General features: G+C 28.7%; 1 protein-coding gene across 1 annotated transcript in view; it reads left to right on the forward strand.

The window, feature by feature from the left end:
• LOC135927870 (ral GTPase-activating protein subunit beta-like) overlaps window positions 1–13827 on the forward strand; it is a 36709-nt gene that overhangs the window by 16011 nt on the left and 6871 nt on the right. The window contains exons 12-25 of the mRNA XM_065464097.1: window positions 652–759; window positions 1179–1295; window positions 2425–2658; window positions 2945–3168; window positions 3382–3492; window positions 4877–5057; window positions 5364–5470; window positions 5814–6180; window positions 6383–6485; window positions 6654–6729; window positions 7783–8007; window positions 8338–8410; window positions 8517–8618; window positions 9776–9906. Coding sequence (XP_065320169.1) covers window positions 652–759; window positions 1179–1295; window positions 2425–2658; window positions 2945–3168; window positions 3382–3492; window positions 4877–5057; window positions 5364–5470; window positions 5814–6180; window positions 6383–6485; window positions 6654–6729; window positions 7783–8007; window positions 8338–8410; window positions 8517–8618; window positions 9776–9906 — 2159 coding nt within the window. The remainder of the gene's footprint in view (window positions 1–651; window positions 760–1178; window positions 1296–2424; window positions 2659–2944; window positions 3169–3381; window positions 3493–4876; window positions 5058–5363; window positions 5471–5813; window positions 6181–6382; window positions 6486–6653; window positions 6730–7782; window positions 8008–8337; window positions 8411–8516; window positions 8619–9775; window positions 9907–13827) is intronic.

Here is a 13827-nt window from a genome sequence, read left to right on the forward strand (position 1 = left end):
CCAAAATATAATTCTAAAAAATTTCCAAAAATTTAACATGCGATTTCATTAAAATTTTAAAACTTTTAGAATTTTTTTAAAAAAATAAGTAAATTTTTTTATGATTTTTATGCATAAAAAGTCTTTTAAAATCATCAAATCACAAGTTATTTTTTGATCTTTGGAAAAATATCCTTAAAGATTTTTTGGGTAAAAGATTTTTTTTTTTCGAGCTTTTATAATAAATATTTTTTTATTTTTATTTTTATTTTGATTTATAAATAAATAATAATTGAAGAAATAGATTAGAAGCAAGAAAAAAAATTATACATGAAAAGGAGAAATAAATGAATTGATTTTAATCAATAAAATTGCTTAAGTTTCGGATAAATTTATGGATGCTCTATTATAAAAACGTTTATTTTTTAAAAAAATAATTGCTAAAATAATAAAAATATTTATTAATGATAAAAAAAATTGAGGTATAAATGATAAAATATTATATAAAATAAAAAAGATGGATTTAAATAATGATTTTAAGTCGTGTTTTGAACCCCAATTGAAAGGAATAGCAAAAAAAAATGCAAATGCTAAAAATATAGTGTAACAAAATAATATAACCTACTATTTTAATATAACTTTCTTAATGATTAAAATATTAAATTTGACTAGGGTTGATGTCTCTAATCCTTCTAGATTTCGCCTTGTATCAAGGAGAAGTAAATGCTTTATTCGATGCAGAGGAACGAATGCAAACTAAATCCACATCCAGTTCAATCGGTTTTATAGAATTTTTCTTTTTTTATAATATCATTTTATCTTCTAATCATTGGCGTTGCGTAAGGCGAAGTCCTAAAGTACACATTCTCCTTAAATTCTCACCGAAGGCGGCATTTATAGTAAACGCGATTCCGTCAAGTTTTTTTAAAAATAAAATCCTCCAATTTGAAATAAGATCGATTTTATTAATAATTAAGTATTCGCTCTAAGTAATAGGAGTTATCGACGCCATTGCGACTAATTATGATATTCAATAAATGGTTAGTAGATGGTTATGGAACGAATATTGGATGCGGGATGCATCAAATCAATAAGTTATAATATACTTGTTACATTACGCAATAAATATTCATGTTATATATTTATTATATTATATATTTTTTTTTCAAAACTGAATTTTAATTATATCGTGAGGGCAGTGCATCATTACAATCTCAGGTCCTCGATACCTTCGTCGCTTTATCCGTCGCAACCAACAAGGAGTCACGATCCACACGCGCAAAACCTACAGGATGACGTTGGGGAAGACATTTCTAGTTTTTGAAGAAAAATCATACTTTTACACGTGTCGAAATATAATCAGTAGTTTGTTACTAAAATGTTATTAAGGTTTCTCAATACCCTCCCCCCCCCCTATTTCCCATTTACGGTGCTTGATTTGAATTAAGAACCTTTTTGTGTAGTCAGGAATACGTATCGCGGACATTATTGGGATATGGAATCCACTGGGGATTCGTCGATTTAAAATTACTTACTGAGAGCTATTTTTAAATTTTAAAAAATTCGATTTCATAAGAAATGTAATTTCAGAAACCTAGCTATTAACAATTTGAGCGAATTGGCGGCTAAGTTTCTAAAAAATGAATGTAGAATATATCTTCGTCGCGAATTTGCGCTAATATTGAATGCGGGGTAAAGTAACTACCCTATAAATTTCTGATAGCTTTGGCTATTAAAACAGTTGTCTAATTTTTAATTTACCTAAAAATGTTTTTTAAAGAGATTCTATATAGTGTTGTTGTTAAACGGCTCGATTTATTTTTTAAAAAACGGCGAACTCAATATTTTAGCCTTAAATTGACTAAGCCTCGAGATTTGACTGATAGATGTCCAAATTTTTGTGCTCATATATGGGCAAAATCTTCGGACCTTCTTAACGTTTTTCTGGATAAAATATCGAGTTTGCCGTTAAAAAGAAACGGCTTAGAAATCAAGCTATATAAACAACACTAATTACACATTTACAGCATTTTTTTTACATACATGACAATTGAAAATCTATGAGCTCATTTCATAAAAATAGCATAGTTTGTTACACTGATAACCATAAAATTAAATCGCTCTTTTCAAACTTTGTCATCACAATTTTTTAATACACTTTTTCCAATTCTATGTTAACTCTATAAACAATTTGATTAAGGTGTAAGGGTGCCTTACATATATAAGAAAATAATAATTATATTAATTGAATTATTCTAAACAATTTTTTTTTTAAACTATTGGCTCAATTTTTCTATTTTCCTATACTTTTCATTCAAATAACATTATTACCAGATTTTTCTAAACCATTTAACTTTGGTATACACGGAAGCTAGACTAAAATAAAATGACTTAGACAGCTGAGATTTAAGCGATTTAATAATCATTAATTATCACGTGTTTCAGATCACGGGTCCCTTAATGAACCTAACGACAAAATGACGCAAGAATCAGATTCCCAAAAAGTTGAAAGTCTGAATCATTATTACTGGTGCTTCGATTGCCTCTTCGAAACTATAATGGGAAGCGTTCTCAAGACTTTCGATAAATGGTGGATAGAAAAGGAAGATTTTAACGTGGCGCTGAGTTGTCTTGCCACCCTTTCCCAAATGGCTAAAATCAAGATTTTGATCTACAAACGTAAAATTTAACCTTTTAATCTCTTCTTTTATTCCCTAAATTCGAGATTAGTTTTAAACACGTGTCAATCAAAAGAGTTGACCTATTTGACACCGCTCGAATGATTAAAGAGTCCGCGGCGGCTATTTTCGTATGATTGATCTATTGGATCAAATCGAGATCTTGATTTGAATAATACCTTTTTGAATGAGTAGTAGGAAAATATTATTCAAGTCGGTAAGATTTTTTAAATAAAACGAACCACGATGAATGTGATCTAAATATCATTATTTACATAAATTAAAAGCGCTATGCGAAACCATTATAAAAACTCTCTGTAACCACGTGGTGAGAATGTGTAGTCAGCTTCCACCCACCAAGCATACCAAGGACTTGCATACGTTGATTGTTTTTGCTTACTCTTGCTTGAGCATGTGGCTAACCTACCACCCATCGCTACTAGACGATCAAAGCTTGCTGTATTTACTCTTGGAAATATCCGAAATTGGAATGACCGGGCATATCTCTAGGGTATTCTTTTAAAATGATATGTTTTGGAGTTTTTGTAACCCGCAAAAAATTGATAATTAATATTTCTTTTGTACACAAACTTATATTATTATTAAATAGAGTCTCGTTTGGTAGGTTAAAAATTTAATATTCACGTTATATTTTTTTATAATGAAAGCTCTGTCCGATTATTATGATAAATTTTAAAGAAAAATTCTTATATATTTTTAAAAGGAGACGAAAGATAAAACAGTGATATACAAGGAACAAAGGGAATGCCGACCAGTATCCAAGAGGGTGGCGAATGCTTCCGAAAATCTGTTGGCGCTTATACTCACCTTAAACGTTATAATTCATGAACACATTTTTAATTGCGTCATCCTAGTCGAACGCTATTGGTTGGATTAAGGCTAGAAAAATGCGAAAAACAGAAATCTTTAGTTTTATGAATTTTTTAAAAATCATTAGCGAAACCTCGAATTTAAACCAGTTTTTTCATTAACTAGAAAAAAAATATGAGTACACCAAAATTTGAATCGATATGAAATTGATTTGTTGATTTCTTTTTCATAAATATATTTTCCGAATAGATCAAGATCAATAAATCGAAGATTAATTATATAAAATTGACGTGTATAAAATATAATGTTATTCACATCACCTTCCTCCTAAAATTGCTCGGGCACCTCTTCCCGAATCTGCCGATGCCAACTCCAGTGTCCCCATATCTTAGTGAATATTAATTTTTCTATCACTCCCGTTACCTACTTTATTTATCATTGCACGCGTATTGTCAATATAGGGAATGGGCTAGTGATTAAACGAGACTTGTTTTGTTACCCACTCACAGTAGCTTAGTTCAGTGTTTCCTATTTCGTTCGCAACATCATAATTGCGGGAGGAACTAGTGAAGCCCCTACGGATGTTAGTCTGTTTCATATGATGCCTACCGTGATAATTTTTGAGTCGGCTAATTACTAACATCGTGGCCCTTTGCGTGATACATGAGATTTTCAATATTTTATAATTATCAAATGTCTAACTAAATACATTTATAATTAACTCTGTCTGAATGGTTTTCATTTCCTTTCTACCTATTTTGCAATGCAACTATCAGTATTATGATTTTAATTGTACCGCGAAGTCCTTTTACCAACTCGCTGATATGGTCGTGGCTTGTACCAAATGAGGTTGAATTTTCTAAAGGATAATCTGCCCATATAGTAAATGATGTGTACCTGCCGTATAATTTTTAGATTTCACGATCAATACTGGGCCACCATATGTTTTAACTTCTTTTCTTGGTATCCGCTATCCGATTTGTTTTATGCTTTCACATTACTTCTGTGGAAGGATTATTCTTTTCCCCCTGTAAAAGCATTCATTCCACCCTTTTCCTCGTAGATCTCGCTTTTTACACATCTGGTACTGTCTCACTTTCAATATCTTATAATTTTTTAGTTCAATTTGTAATCTTACTGAAAATGTCAATCAACCCTGCTTAAATGGTCAATTTACCGTTTTTTTATCTATTTAGATAGGTGCTAAAATGTGTTAGAATGCTATTGAAAATTAGCTAGCTCTAATCTGTTTAATTTTAAACATTCGAAGCGGATTCGCAAAGAAAAATCGGTTCTAATGTTATTTAAATATAGAATTAATTTATGAATAATCATTTCAAATAAATGCAAAATATATTTTTTGAAAAAAAAACAAACAAACAATACAGAAAACTATATCCGGTAAAACAGAATTAGACGATTTCACATTGAAACGCGAAATAGAATTGTTGACTTACGTTTATAATAATAATAATCCTAAATACAGACCTCAGTATTTTTCTCTAGGGTTTAATTTGATATTCGGGTTTTTTTGCGACCACAGATTGCCCACGAATTATGAAGCCACGGGTTATATTAATAATCTATCAAATAATTATTTTATATAATAGAATAGAATAGAATATATTATTTTAAATGATAAGAAATTGGATATCGAATCTAAACGTTTAACAATGGAAAATGCTAAATTTTTTTAAGATTCATTTATGATTATAATTTAAAGAAAACACTATTTTTACTGGAGAAACTATAAAACTTTTACCGGATTACAAACAGAGAACGTATAAAATGTAGAATTCTTGATACCAACGCGGAAAGCGCGAAAATCTTATTAATTTTGGTTTATACTATAAAAAAATATAATAAAATATTCAGAAAGCGTGAATAATCAATGCATTCTCGTGATTCACAATAGTTTTGGAAGGCAGGCTTGGAAGTTGAATTACGCGAAATCCTTAAATGGCACTTCTCCGCGCAAACAGGTTTTTCATATGCGATATTCAAAAGTTTACACTATTTTTTTGGAAATTTTATCTTGAGGAAAATTTGGGGTTGGTGTCGAAGTTTAGACATTTCTTAATAAAAACTCATACGACAGGCCGAATAGTAATATCACATTCCTTTCTCGTTTTAATGATATACCTGATAAACTATTTGCAACCTATTTTTATTATTATTAACGAGTGACAATCTAAAGGAAAGAAAGAAGGTATTATTTTAATTTCTAATACAATAATTTGTTTAACTATTATATTTGCTAAGAAATATTGCTGAATCACTTAAGAAGCATTTTTATTTACTACATATGTTTTATACAATAAAAAGTCTCAAAATTTCAACCTAACAACCGACCCCATCCCACATAAATTAAACTCTTCCGACTCCAACTCGCATCTCGCGGAAACGCTAAAGGCGCACAATTTTGGCGAGAAGCCGTTTTACCTCTACCGAACGATCAAACCAGAATTTTTGGATAAAATGATTTCGCAAGATATCCAATCTTATTTACCGCCTCATTTATGCGTTCCCGCCGATGATGGACTTCTTTCGTCCATGGATAGCATCAGTGTGAGTAGCCATTATGATAGTGTCTATAACGAGAAAGACGTGAGTTCTAACGATTTTGATGATTTCGAAAAATCGTTCAAGCAACACATGTCCGAATATCACGGATTAGGGAAAATCCTACCAGGTTTCTCTTTGTCTTTAATATAATCATTTATTATATATGTCGTAGCTTCACAAAAAATCCTTCAAAGATTAAAAAAAAATGAAGATTTTTTTGATCAAATTTTACTCAAAATTCCCCCAAAAAACATTTTGCAAAAAAATCATATGTGATTTTTATGTATGATAATAAATATTTTATGATAATTTTAAAAAAAAATTCTAAGAAAATATTCAAGCCATTAACACTTTTCCTCAAAAGAATCATCTATCACCATTCGACGTATTTAAAACTTTGAATCCAGAAAATCTCGCTTATTATCCACCCAAGTAAAGTATTTTTCTAAAAAATTAATTTTAGTTTAGAGGAAGGAAGGAAGGAAGGAAGGAAGGAAGGAAGGAAGGAAGGAAGGAAGGAAGGAAGGAAGGAAGGAAAGAAAAGGAAGGAAAGGAAGAAAGATTACTATATTATAAAATGTTTATTTTATACCCACACAGGAATATTCAAGAGATCAATTTACCCCGATTATACCTTTCCCAGCTGGGATTCTTGAATATGGATAACATAACAAAAGTAATATAAAAAAAGAGAGCATATCACATATTTTTTTGCCTTTTAAATGATGAACCTTAAAAAAGCATTTTAAAATTTATAATCGTATGAAAGGGAAGAAAGAAAGAAAAACTACTCTTAATGTATGGATAATTTAATTAATTAAGCTATTTTGATATGTTATCCTTGTCAATCAATTTATAGTATAATCAAAATAGATGCTAATACTTTATCCTACCAGCGTTGTTAAGATATACTTTTCAGATGTATCTAGATACCGTTAAAATTTTTCTAAGATGCAAATTATTTTATTTATAATCATTGTAAGATGGTGGCGGATAATATCTTGAAAATCTATTTAAAAAAAACTGATTGTAAAGTGAACCGAATATTTGTATTTAACTTTGATTATTTAAAAAAATATATAATTAAAATGATTATAAAAATATTATCATTAAACCTTTATCAATAAAAAATTCTCAAAGTTTTAATCACCCGTTTATCCGTAACACACATTTTTACTCCTCACGCTAAAAAGTCTTTCAAGCTGGTAATGCTGGAAGGTAACGTAGTGTTATACTTAATGAATAACACCTTTATATTAGGAATAATCTCTGAATATAGCAAAATCATGATTACGACATCCATTTAAAAAAAAATAATGATTCAAAGTTTTGTATCCATAATCCTCTTGAGGGTTATTTAAAAAAAAATCAGTGATTCTCTTCGCTCTTTAGCATCATTTAGAAACTTTGAAAGTTCATCGACTAAATTTTTTTGGCATTATATCCAATTTATGTCAAATTTGATGATACTGGTGTTGATAGTTTCTTCTACATCCGGTATCACTAATATTAATCATCTAAAAATGTACTTTGAACGTCATCTATTATGTAAAATAAAATTTATCTTGAATTGGAAAGAAATAAACTCGGACAAGATATTTAATAAATTCAAGTACAAAATTAAAATTGTATAAAAATATAATGTATTAGATATTGCTAAAAATGTATCTAGACATTTTTGTATCTATATACTTTAACAACTCTGCTACCTACACACCATATAATTTAGAATTTCGATCAATACAACAAAGACACATTTCCCGCATCCTTTCCCCAACAGTTATACCACCTTAACGTGGAAAATTCGAAGGAGACATTGCACCATTTCACTCAATCATTGCTAAATCTCAATTCCATTGAATCTAAGCCCAAAGAAATTGTTTTCGTTTGCTACGAAACTGGTAATGGTTATGACAAAGACCGAGATATTTGTGAATTGTTTAATCAAGAAAAGGTAAATTTATTACATTATAAACCCCCAATGGGTTTTTGGAAAGTTTTTATACATGTAATGGATCGATATATCGGATCAATTCAGTATCTGAAACCCAAATAAAACTTAACCTTAATTTTTAATCAAATCTTTGTTTGCTGCAAGAAACCATTTATATTTTCTTTAATTGTAAATGAGTCCATATCGATCCTATAGATGTATATGGAAATATTCAACCTTGCCATGGTTGGAGGCAAATGCAATAAATTTCTCAAAAGTTTTTAAAATTAAGTAATAGTTATGTTTATCAAGAATGATTTTATAATATGGACCATTTTATTTAATATTTAGCAATACAAAGATAACCTAAAGTACGAAAAGTTTCAAAAATTTTTGTCGACCTTGGGTGCTAATAATATTTCGGGTATTGTAATATTTATACAAATTTTATACAGAATTCTAATTTTAAAAATATGAAATGAATATAAGCGAGTAAAAAAAAACATTTTTTTAATGTATAATTTTTTTAGAGGAATCATTGGTCATCAATTCTGATTCATATTGGAAGATCATCTTCGTTAAGAAGTTGGACAATCATTTAAAAGCCACGAAAGAAGAACCTAACTCGAAAGGTAGTTATAAAAGTTTTTATTTAAATTTGTTTATTTTTTGAAAAAAACGAACCACCAAATACTTGTAAATTTTTTATTATGTTAATTAAGGGTCGAAGCCAAAATATTTCGCTTGTTCCAAGAAAGGGGAAGGAGGCACATCTTTTTAAAATTGTATATTTCAGTCATATTCTTTCAGTTACCATTTTCTCTTGCGCTAATAATACTTAGGATTTTATTTTTTAAATGGGGTTCGTGGATTAGCAACTTAGAATATGAATTAGGTATCAATTTATCGAAGTAAAATATAAATAATTTGTTTGTAGTAGTTGAATTTGGCAATTATATAAGCATGATTTATATAATATTTAAACCTTTTTTTTAAAAAAAATAAAATAAATATCCGCACACTTTAAAAAGTGAAGAAAAAATAAACAAATTTCAAAATTTTCTGTGAGTGGGTTGAACCCCCAAAATGCTCCTCACCCGTAGTTATGATCCTCTGTTTATTTATTTAGGAGAGGGGAGGGGGAGTGTGTTATACTATGTAAATATAACGAATCTAATAAGTAAGGATAGACCAATTTTTTTAAAGTATCTTGAATACAGATACGAGTTACTTTTTTAAAATAAAAATGATACAAAAGTAGTGTTGTTAAACTGCTTGATTTAATCGATTTTATAATATCGCGCAAGCCTCTAGATTTCGTTAATAGATGTCGGAACCTTTCTGCTATCTATGAGCAAAATCTCCAGTCATGGGTAATATTTTTTGGCTAAAATATTGGGTTAACCATTTTAAAAAATGGAAAAAGTATTTTGTACTTAAAATGCAGGTATTTGCGATACCTCAACCTTGCTAATGAATAGTAATATATACCATTCAATCAATTTTTTTTTATTGTATCAATCGCCTATAATTCTTCTTAGATTGACGATCCATTTATTCATGCATTTAAATGTCAATCAATACATGTCAGCTGGTGACACGCCATATCGGTTTCTCTGTTAAATGATGTTTGTATAAGAAACCAAAAATGGCCTGCCCAGATGATTTGTATTTAAGGACTTTTTAAAATACATTTTTTTATGAAGGAATAGTCAGTCTAGATAAGTATTATAAGGACATTTATTTTGTGTAGTATATTTCATAGAATTATTACTTTATTATCCACTAGCTAAACATTCGGCAAAATGTATCCTATCCACCTATGCACGTTTGTCAACCGTTCACCCCCTCTACAATAATGACGCCGAACAAAGAGTACAAGATTTATGCAATAATAAAACGAGTCCTCCTTATTCTTTTGTAAGCAAAAAATATTTAATACACCCTCCCCCTTCCTCCATCTTTTTTTTCAAAGATATGTTTGTGCTTAGCACGAATCATTCGCATAAGTAACATATTTTTTCCCTCTCCTGGAACCGTAAGAAGCCCCCGTGAGCTGAATATACTCCAGTTTTGTTCCTAATTATTTGTGTTTTAAATGGTAATTTTAAAAATTATTATGTTTTATCAATTTTCTTCCTACCTAGTTCCTTACGAAAGAAAAAAATAGAAAGAAAGTATAATTAAACATTTTAAAATTTTTAAAAAAAACACTCAATTTACGAAAGATTATGGATGATGAAAAATTTCTAATAAAATTTTTTAATAGACACCTAAATAAAAAAAATAGCTCTAACCAATAATCATTTTGGTTTTTATAAATTTATACATTTAACGCCCTCTTATGGATATATATTTGTTAAATTTTAAAATTGAAAAAAAATTTGAGTTGTTATAAATAGGGCTGTGGCCGATATCAGATATCGGATCGGCTTCGATATTTAGCGCTTTAAAAATTTCGGATCTGGCCGATACCTGTAAATAATTTACCCGATCTTTTTACTTTTCATTTTTTTTGTCATTATATGTTATGTATAAATTTATTTTACATTATTATAATTTTGTTAATATATTATATATTATGTTGTATAAAGATACAAATTCAAAAAAAAAGTAATTTTATGTATATTTATTATACATTATTATAATATTTTCTAAATAATTTTTATTTACAATAAACAATGCAAATGCACAACACCCCCTATATTTTACTTATTTTATAAAATAGATTTATATTATTTTTAAAAAAAATTGAAAGGAACACCCAAACTTTTATTTATTTTAAATCTTTTAAAATGTGGTAACGGAATTATGGAAATATTTTAGAAAAGATAATTTTGCAAAATGCGTTATCTATGGAATTCTAATTTCACGGGGAGGAATAATGAAAAATTCATTTAATACTATCAATCGGGATTCGAAGAGCTAACTAATACAAAAAGAACGCAAAATATTGGAAAAATCAATTTTTTTAAATTATAGTCTTGATTGTAGAAATAAAAAAAAATTAAATTAAGTGCATAATTCGAATTTTTGCATAAAAAATATTGATTTCTTAATTACTTTTGGTTTCAAAGGGGGGTGATGGTGAAAAATCAGTATAAATATCGGATCGGGTCAGTGAAAAATATGTGGATCGGCAGAGCCCTAGTAATAAGCTATAATATTTTTTTTCCCCCCATTAATAATAAGTAATAATAGAATTATAAATTATTTGATATTTAATCTCAATTCTTTATTTAATTAAAAATTGATCTGTGTATATTTTAAAAAAAAAATGCTTCTGAAAATTATATTTAAAAAAAGATTATATAATAAAATTGATTAATTCCTTTCTAGCAATGCAGTAATTTAGTCATACCGGATTATATTTAAAGATTATTGTTGACATCAAAAAAATTTTAAATATTGATAGGATTCCCCCTTCCCCCTTTCCTTTTTTTCTTTTCCTTCCTTCCATCCTTCCTTTCATCATTCCTTCTTTCCTTTCTTTGAAAATCATTTCCAAAATAAAGTGTACATGGAAAAATTATTTAGAATGGCCAAAAATTAAAAACACTTGGAAGGTCGTTAAAATTATGGTAATTTTAAAAATTCGGGAAATGTTGGTAAAATTGTCATTATAATTTCAAGATTCAGGATGGACCTTATTTTTTTTTTTTATTAAGAAATATATATATATTTTTTTTAAATTAGGGACTGGGTCAAAATAAATTATTTATAAAACCCCGGGTCCGATATAAATTTTCCAAACTTTTATCTGCAAATAGTTAAAATCGACTGTAAAATTATGTTAAATGAAGTGATTGATAAAAGGTAGATAAAAAAAATAATTAAGAAAATGTCAATGACATATAATAATAATACCTATACTGACGATGCATTCATTAAAAGTAGTGTTGTTGAAAAATATTATTTATAATGATATAAAGTGGACGAATATTTTTGGAATAAAAACATAGCTAGGCTGTTTTATAGTTGACTAAAGGTAGGTAGTTTAACAACACTAATTAAAAGTGTACATCATTGAAAACAGCTGGGGACGCCATTTTGGTTAGCCGAATCATTATTAAAAATTTTAAATGAGAGGCCAATTTATTCCCATGTCCGACGCAAACTCTATTAAAGAATTCCTGATCATCGAGATAACAAAGAAGCGAGTTATCGATTTAATAGTAGTTTTTAACATGAGAATAATTACTATGGAGGTTACCAAAATGGCGGGTACAGCTGATTTGCATTCAACGACGCTTTTCAAATGCGTTATCATGAATGCATGGTCAGTCTAGGTTATATCATCGGTTTAGGGTTTATTTTTTTGCACTTAATTTATATTTTTGAAATGCTTTTATCAAATCGCAATAAGCTCCTCGATATCATTTATAATACAATATTATTACCTACACTCCAAAACATATGCGTATCCAGGATTTTGTTATTGATGGGGGGGGGAGGCGGTATTATTAAATGGGGTTTCCCCCCTTAGATCTTTAGGTTCACTTATCGTAGTCATTTGGCTGTATTACATGTTTATAAAAATAATTTTGGATTTTCACTTTTTTTTTTCCTAAAAATTTTTGAATTATAATAAGTAGTTATTTTTTTTAAAAAAATAAGGTTGGCAGGGAGTTAGACAAGATTTAATAAAGTAATTTTAAAACTTTTATTTATTAAATTTATTTAAAAAATATTTAATTAAAAATACAATATATTATTTCTATTTATATTAAAAAAATCTATTAAATAATTTATATAAAACTATTGAGTGAGGTTTATATCAATTTAATATAAAGAAAATTATATCATTAAGTTAACAGTTGTGTTAATAAAATGAATGCGACATATAACAATTTGCGCTATACAACAACCAGTATAAATAAAATAATTATATATATAGATCCATGTTTAACAAATATTAACTTAATTTTTCTTTTAAATTCTTGATTATAGTGATATATCGTAATTGGGATGGGGTGGGTGGGGTTTTTTTTATTTTAAAATGATACTAGAGAATAGGAAGGGGGGGGGTCTCCCCTTTGGTTTCGCCCTTGCTACAAAATTTCTAATATTTCACTTTCTAAAATTGATATAAGACAAGATAAACAACGTATTCCTATTATGTAGGGATTTTTACCCAGAATTAAGAATAGTGTGTAGGAATTTTTCAAGTATCGTGTTAGACACTAATTTATAGATTATTTACGTAACACAAACAATAACAATCTATATATTGCAATATAATTTTAACCGTTTGCTTAATATAACAAGAAAAAATAATTATGTCTCTCCGTATATAGCCGCAGAACAGTAAAATTTAAACATTTATATAACAAAGCTAAATATAATACAAATATTTGTTTTTTTGTATTTTCATGAATTTAATGAAGAAAAAGAATTTTTTTGACATCTCGAATCTTCCACTTTTTAAAAATGGTCCGGACGTGGGTTCAGAAAAAAAATACAAGGGTCTGATGGGCTGATGTATATCGCATAATCAATATATAGCAAGTACTAAACAACGACTAGCATAGGTACCATATTCCCATTGAAATCTATCATCACTCTCGGACAAGGATCATGTATTACCTCTTCTTGTATCATCTTTACACTTCTAATTACATTTATTTGGCTTCGCGAATATATCTCGCTTGTCTTCAATAACTGACACGCCTGGACCCGTGTCTTATTTTTTTTTATAATCATATAGTCCCCAATTGCCACAATCTCTTGCCACATGTCCCGTTTCTCGACATCTAAAACATTCCGTGGTTTGCTCTCCAACTCCCTGCAACTGAGGTACTCCTCTCCCCTCAATTCCACTTTCAATAGTACGCACATTTG

Source organism: Gordionus sp. m RMFG-2023, chromosome 4 (genome assembly GCF_954871325.1).
Source record: "Gordionus sp. m RMFG-2023 chromosome 4, tfGorSpeb1-WG-v2, whole genome shotgun sequence".
Classification (NCBI taxonomy): Eukaryota; Metazoa; Nematomorpha; class Gordioida; order Chordodea; family Parachordodidae; genus Gordionus; species Gordionus sp. m RMFG-2023.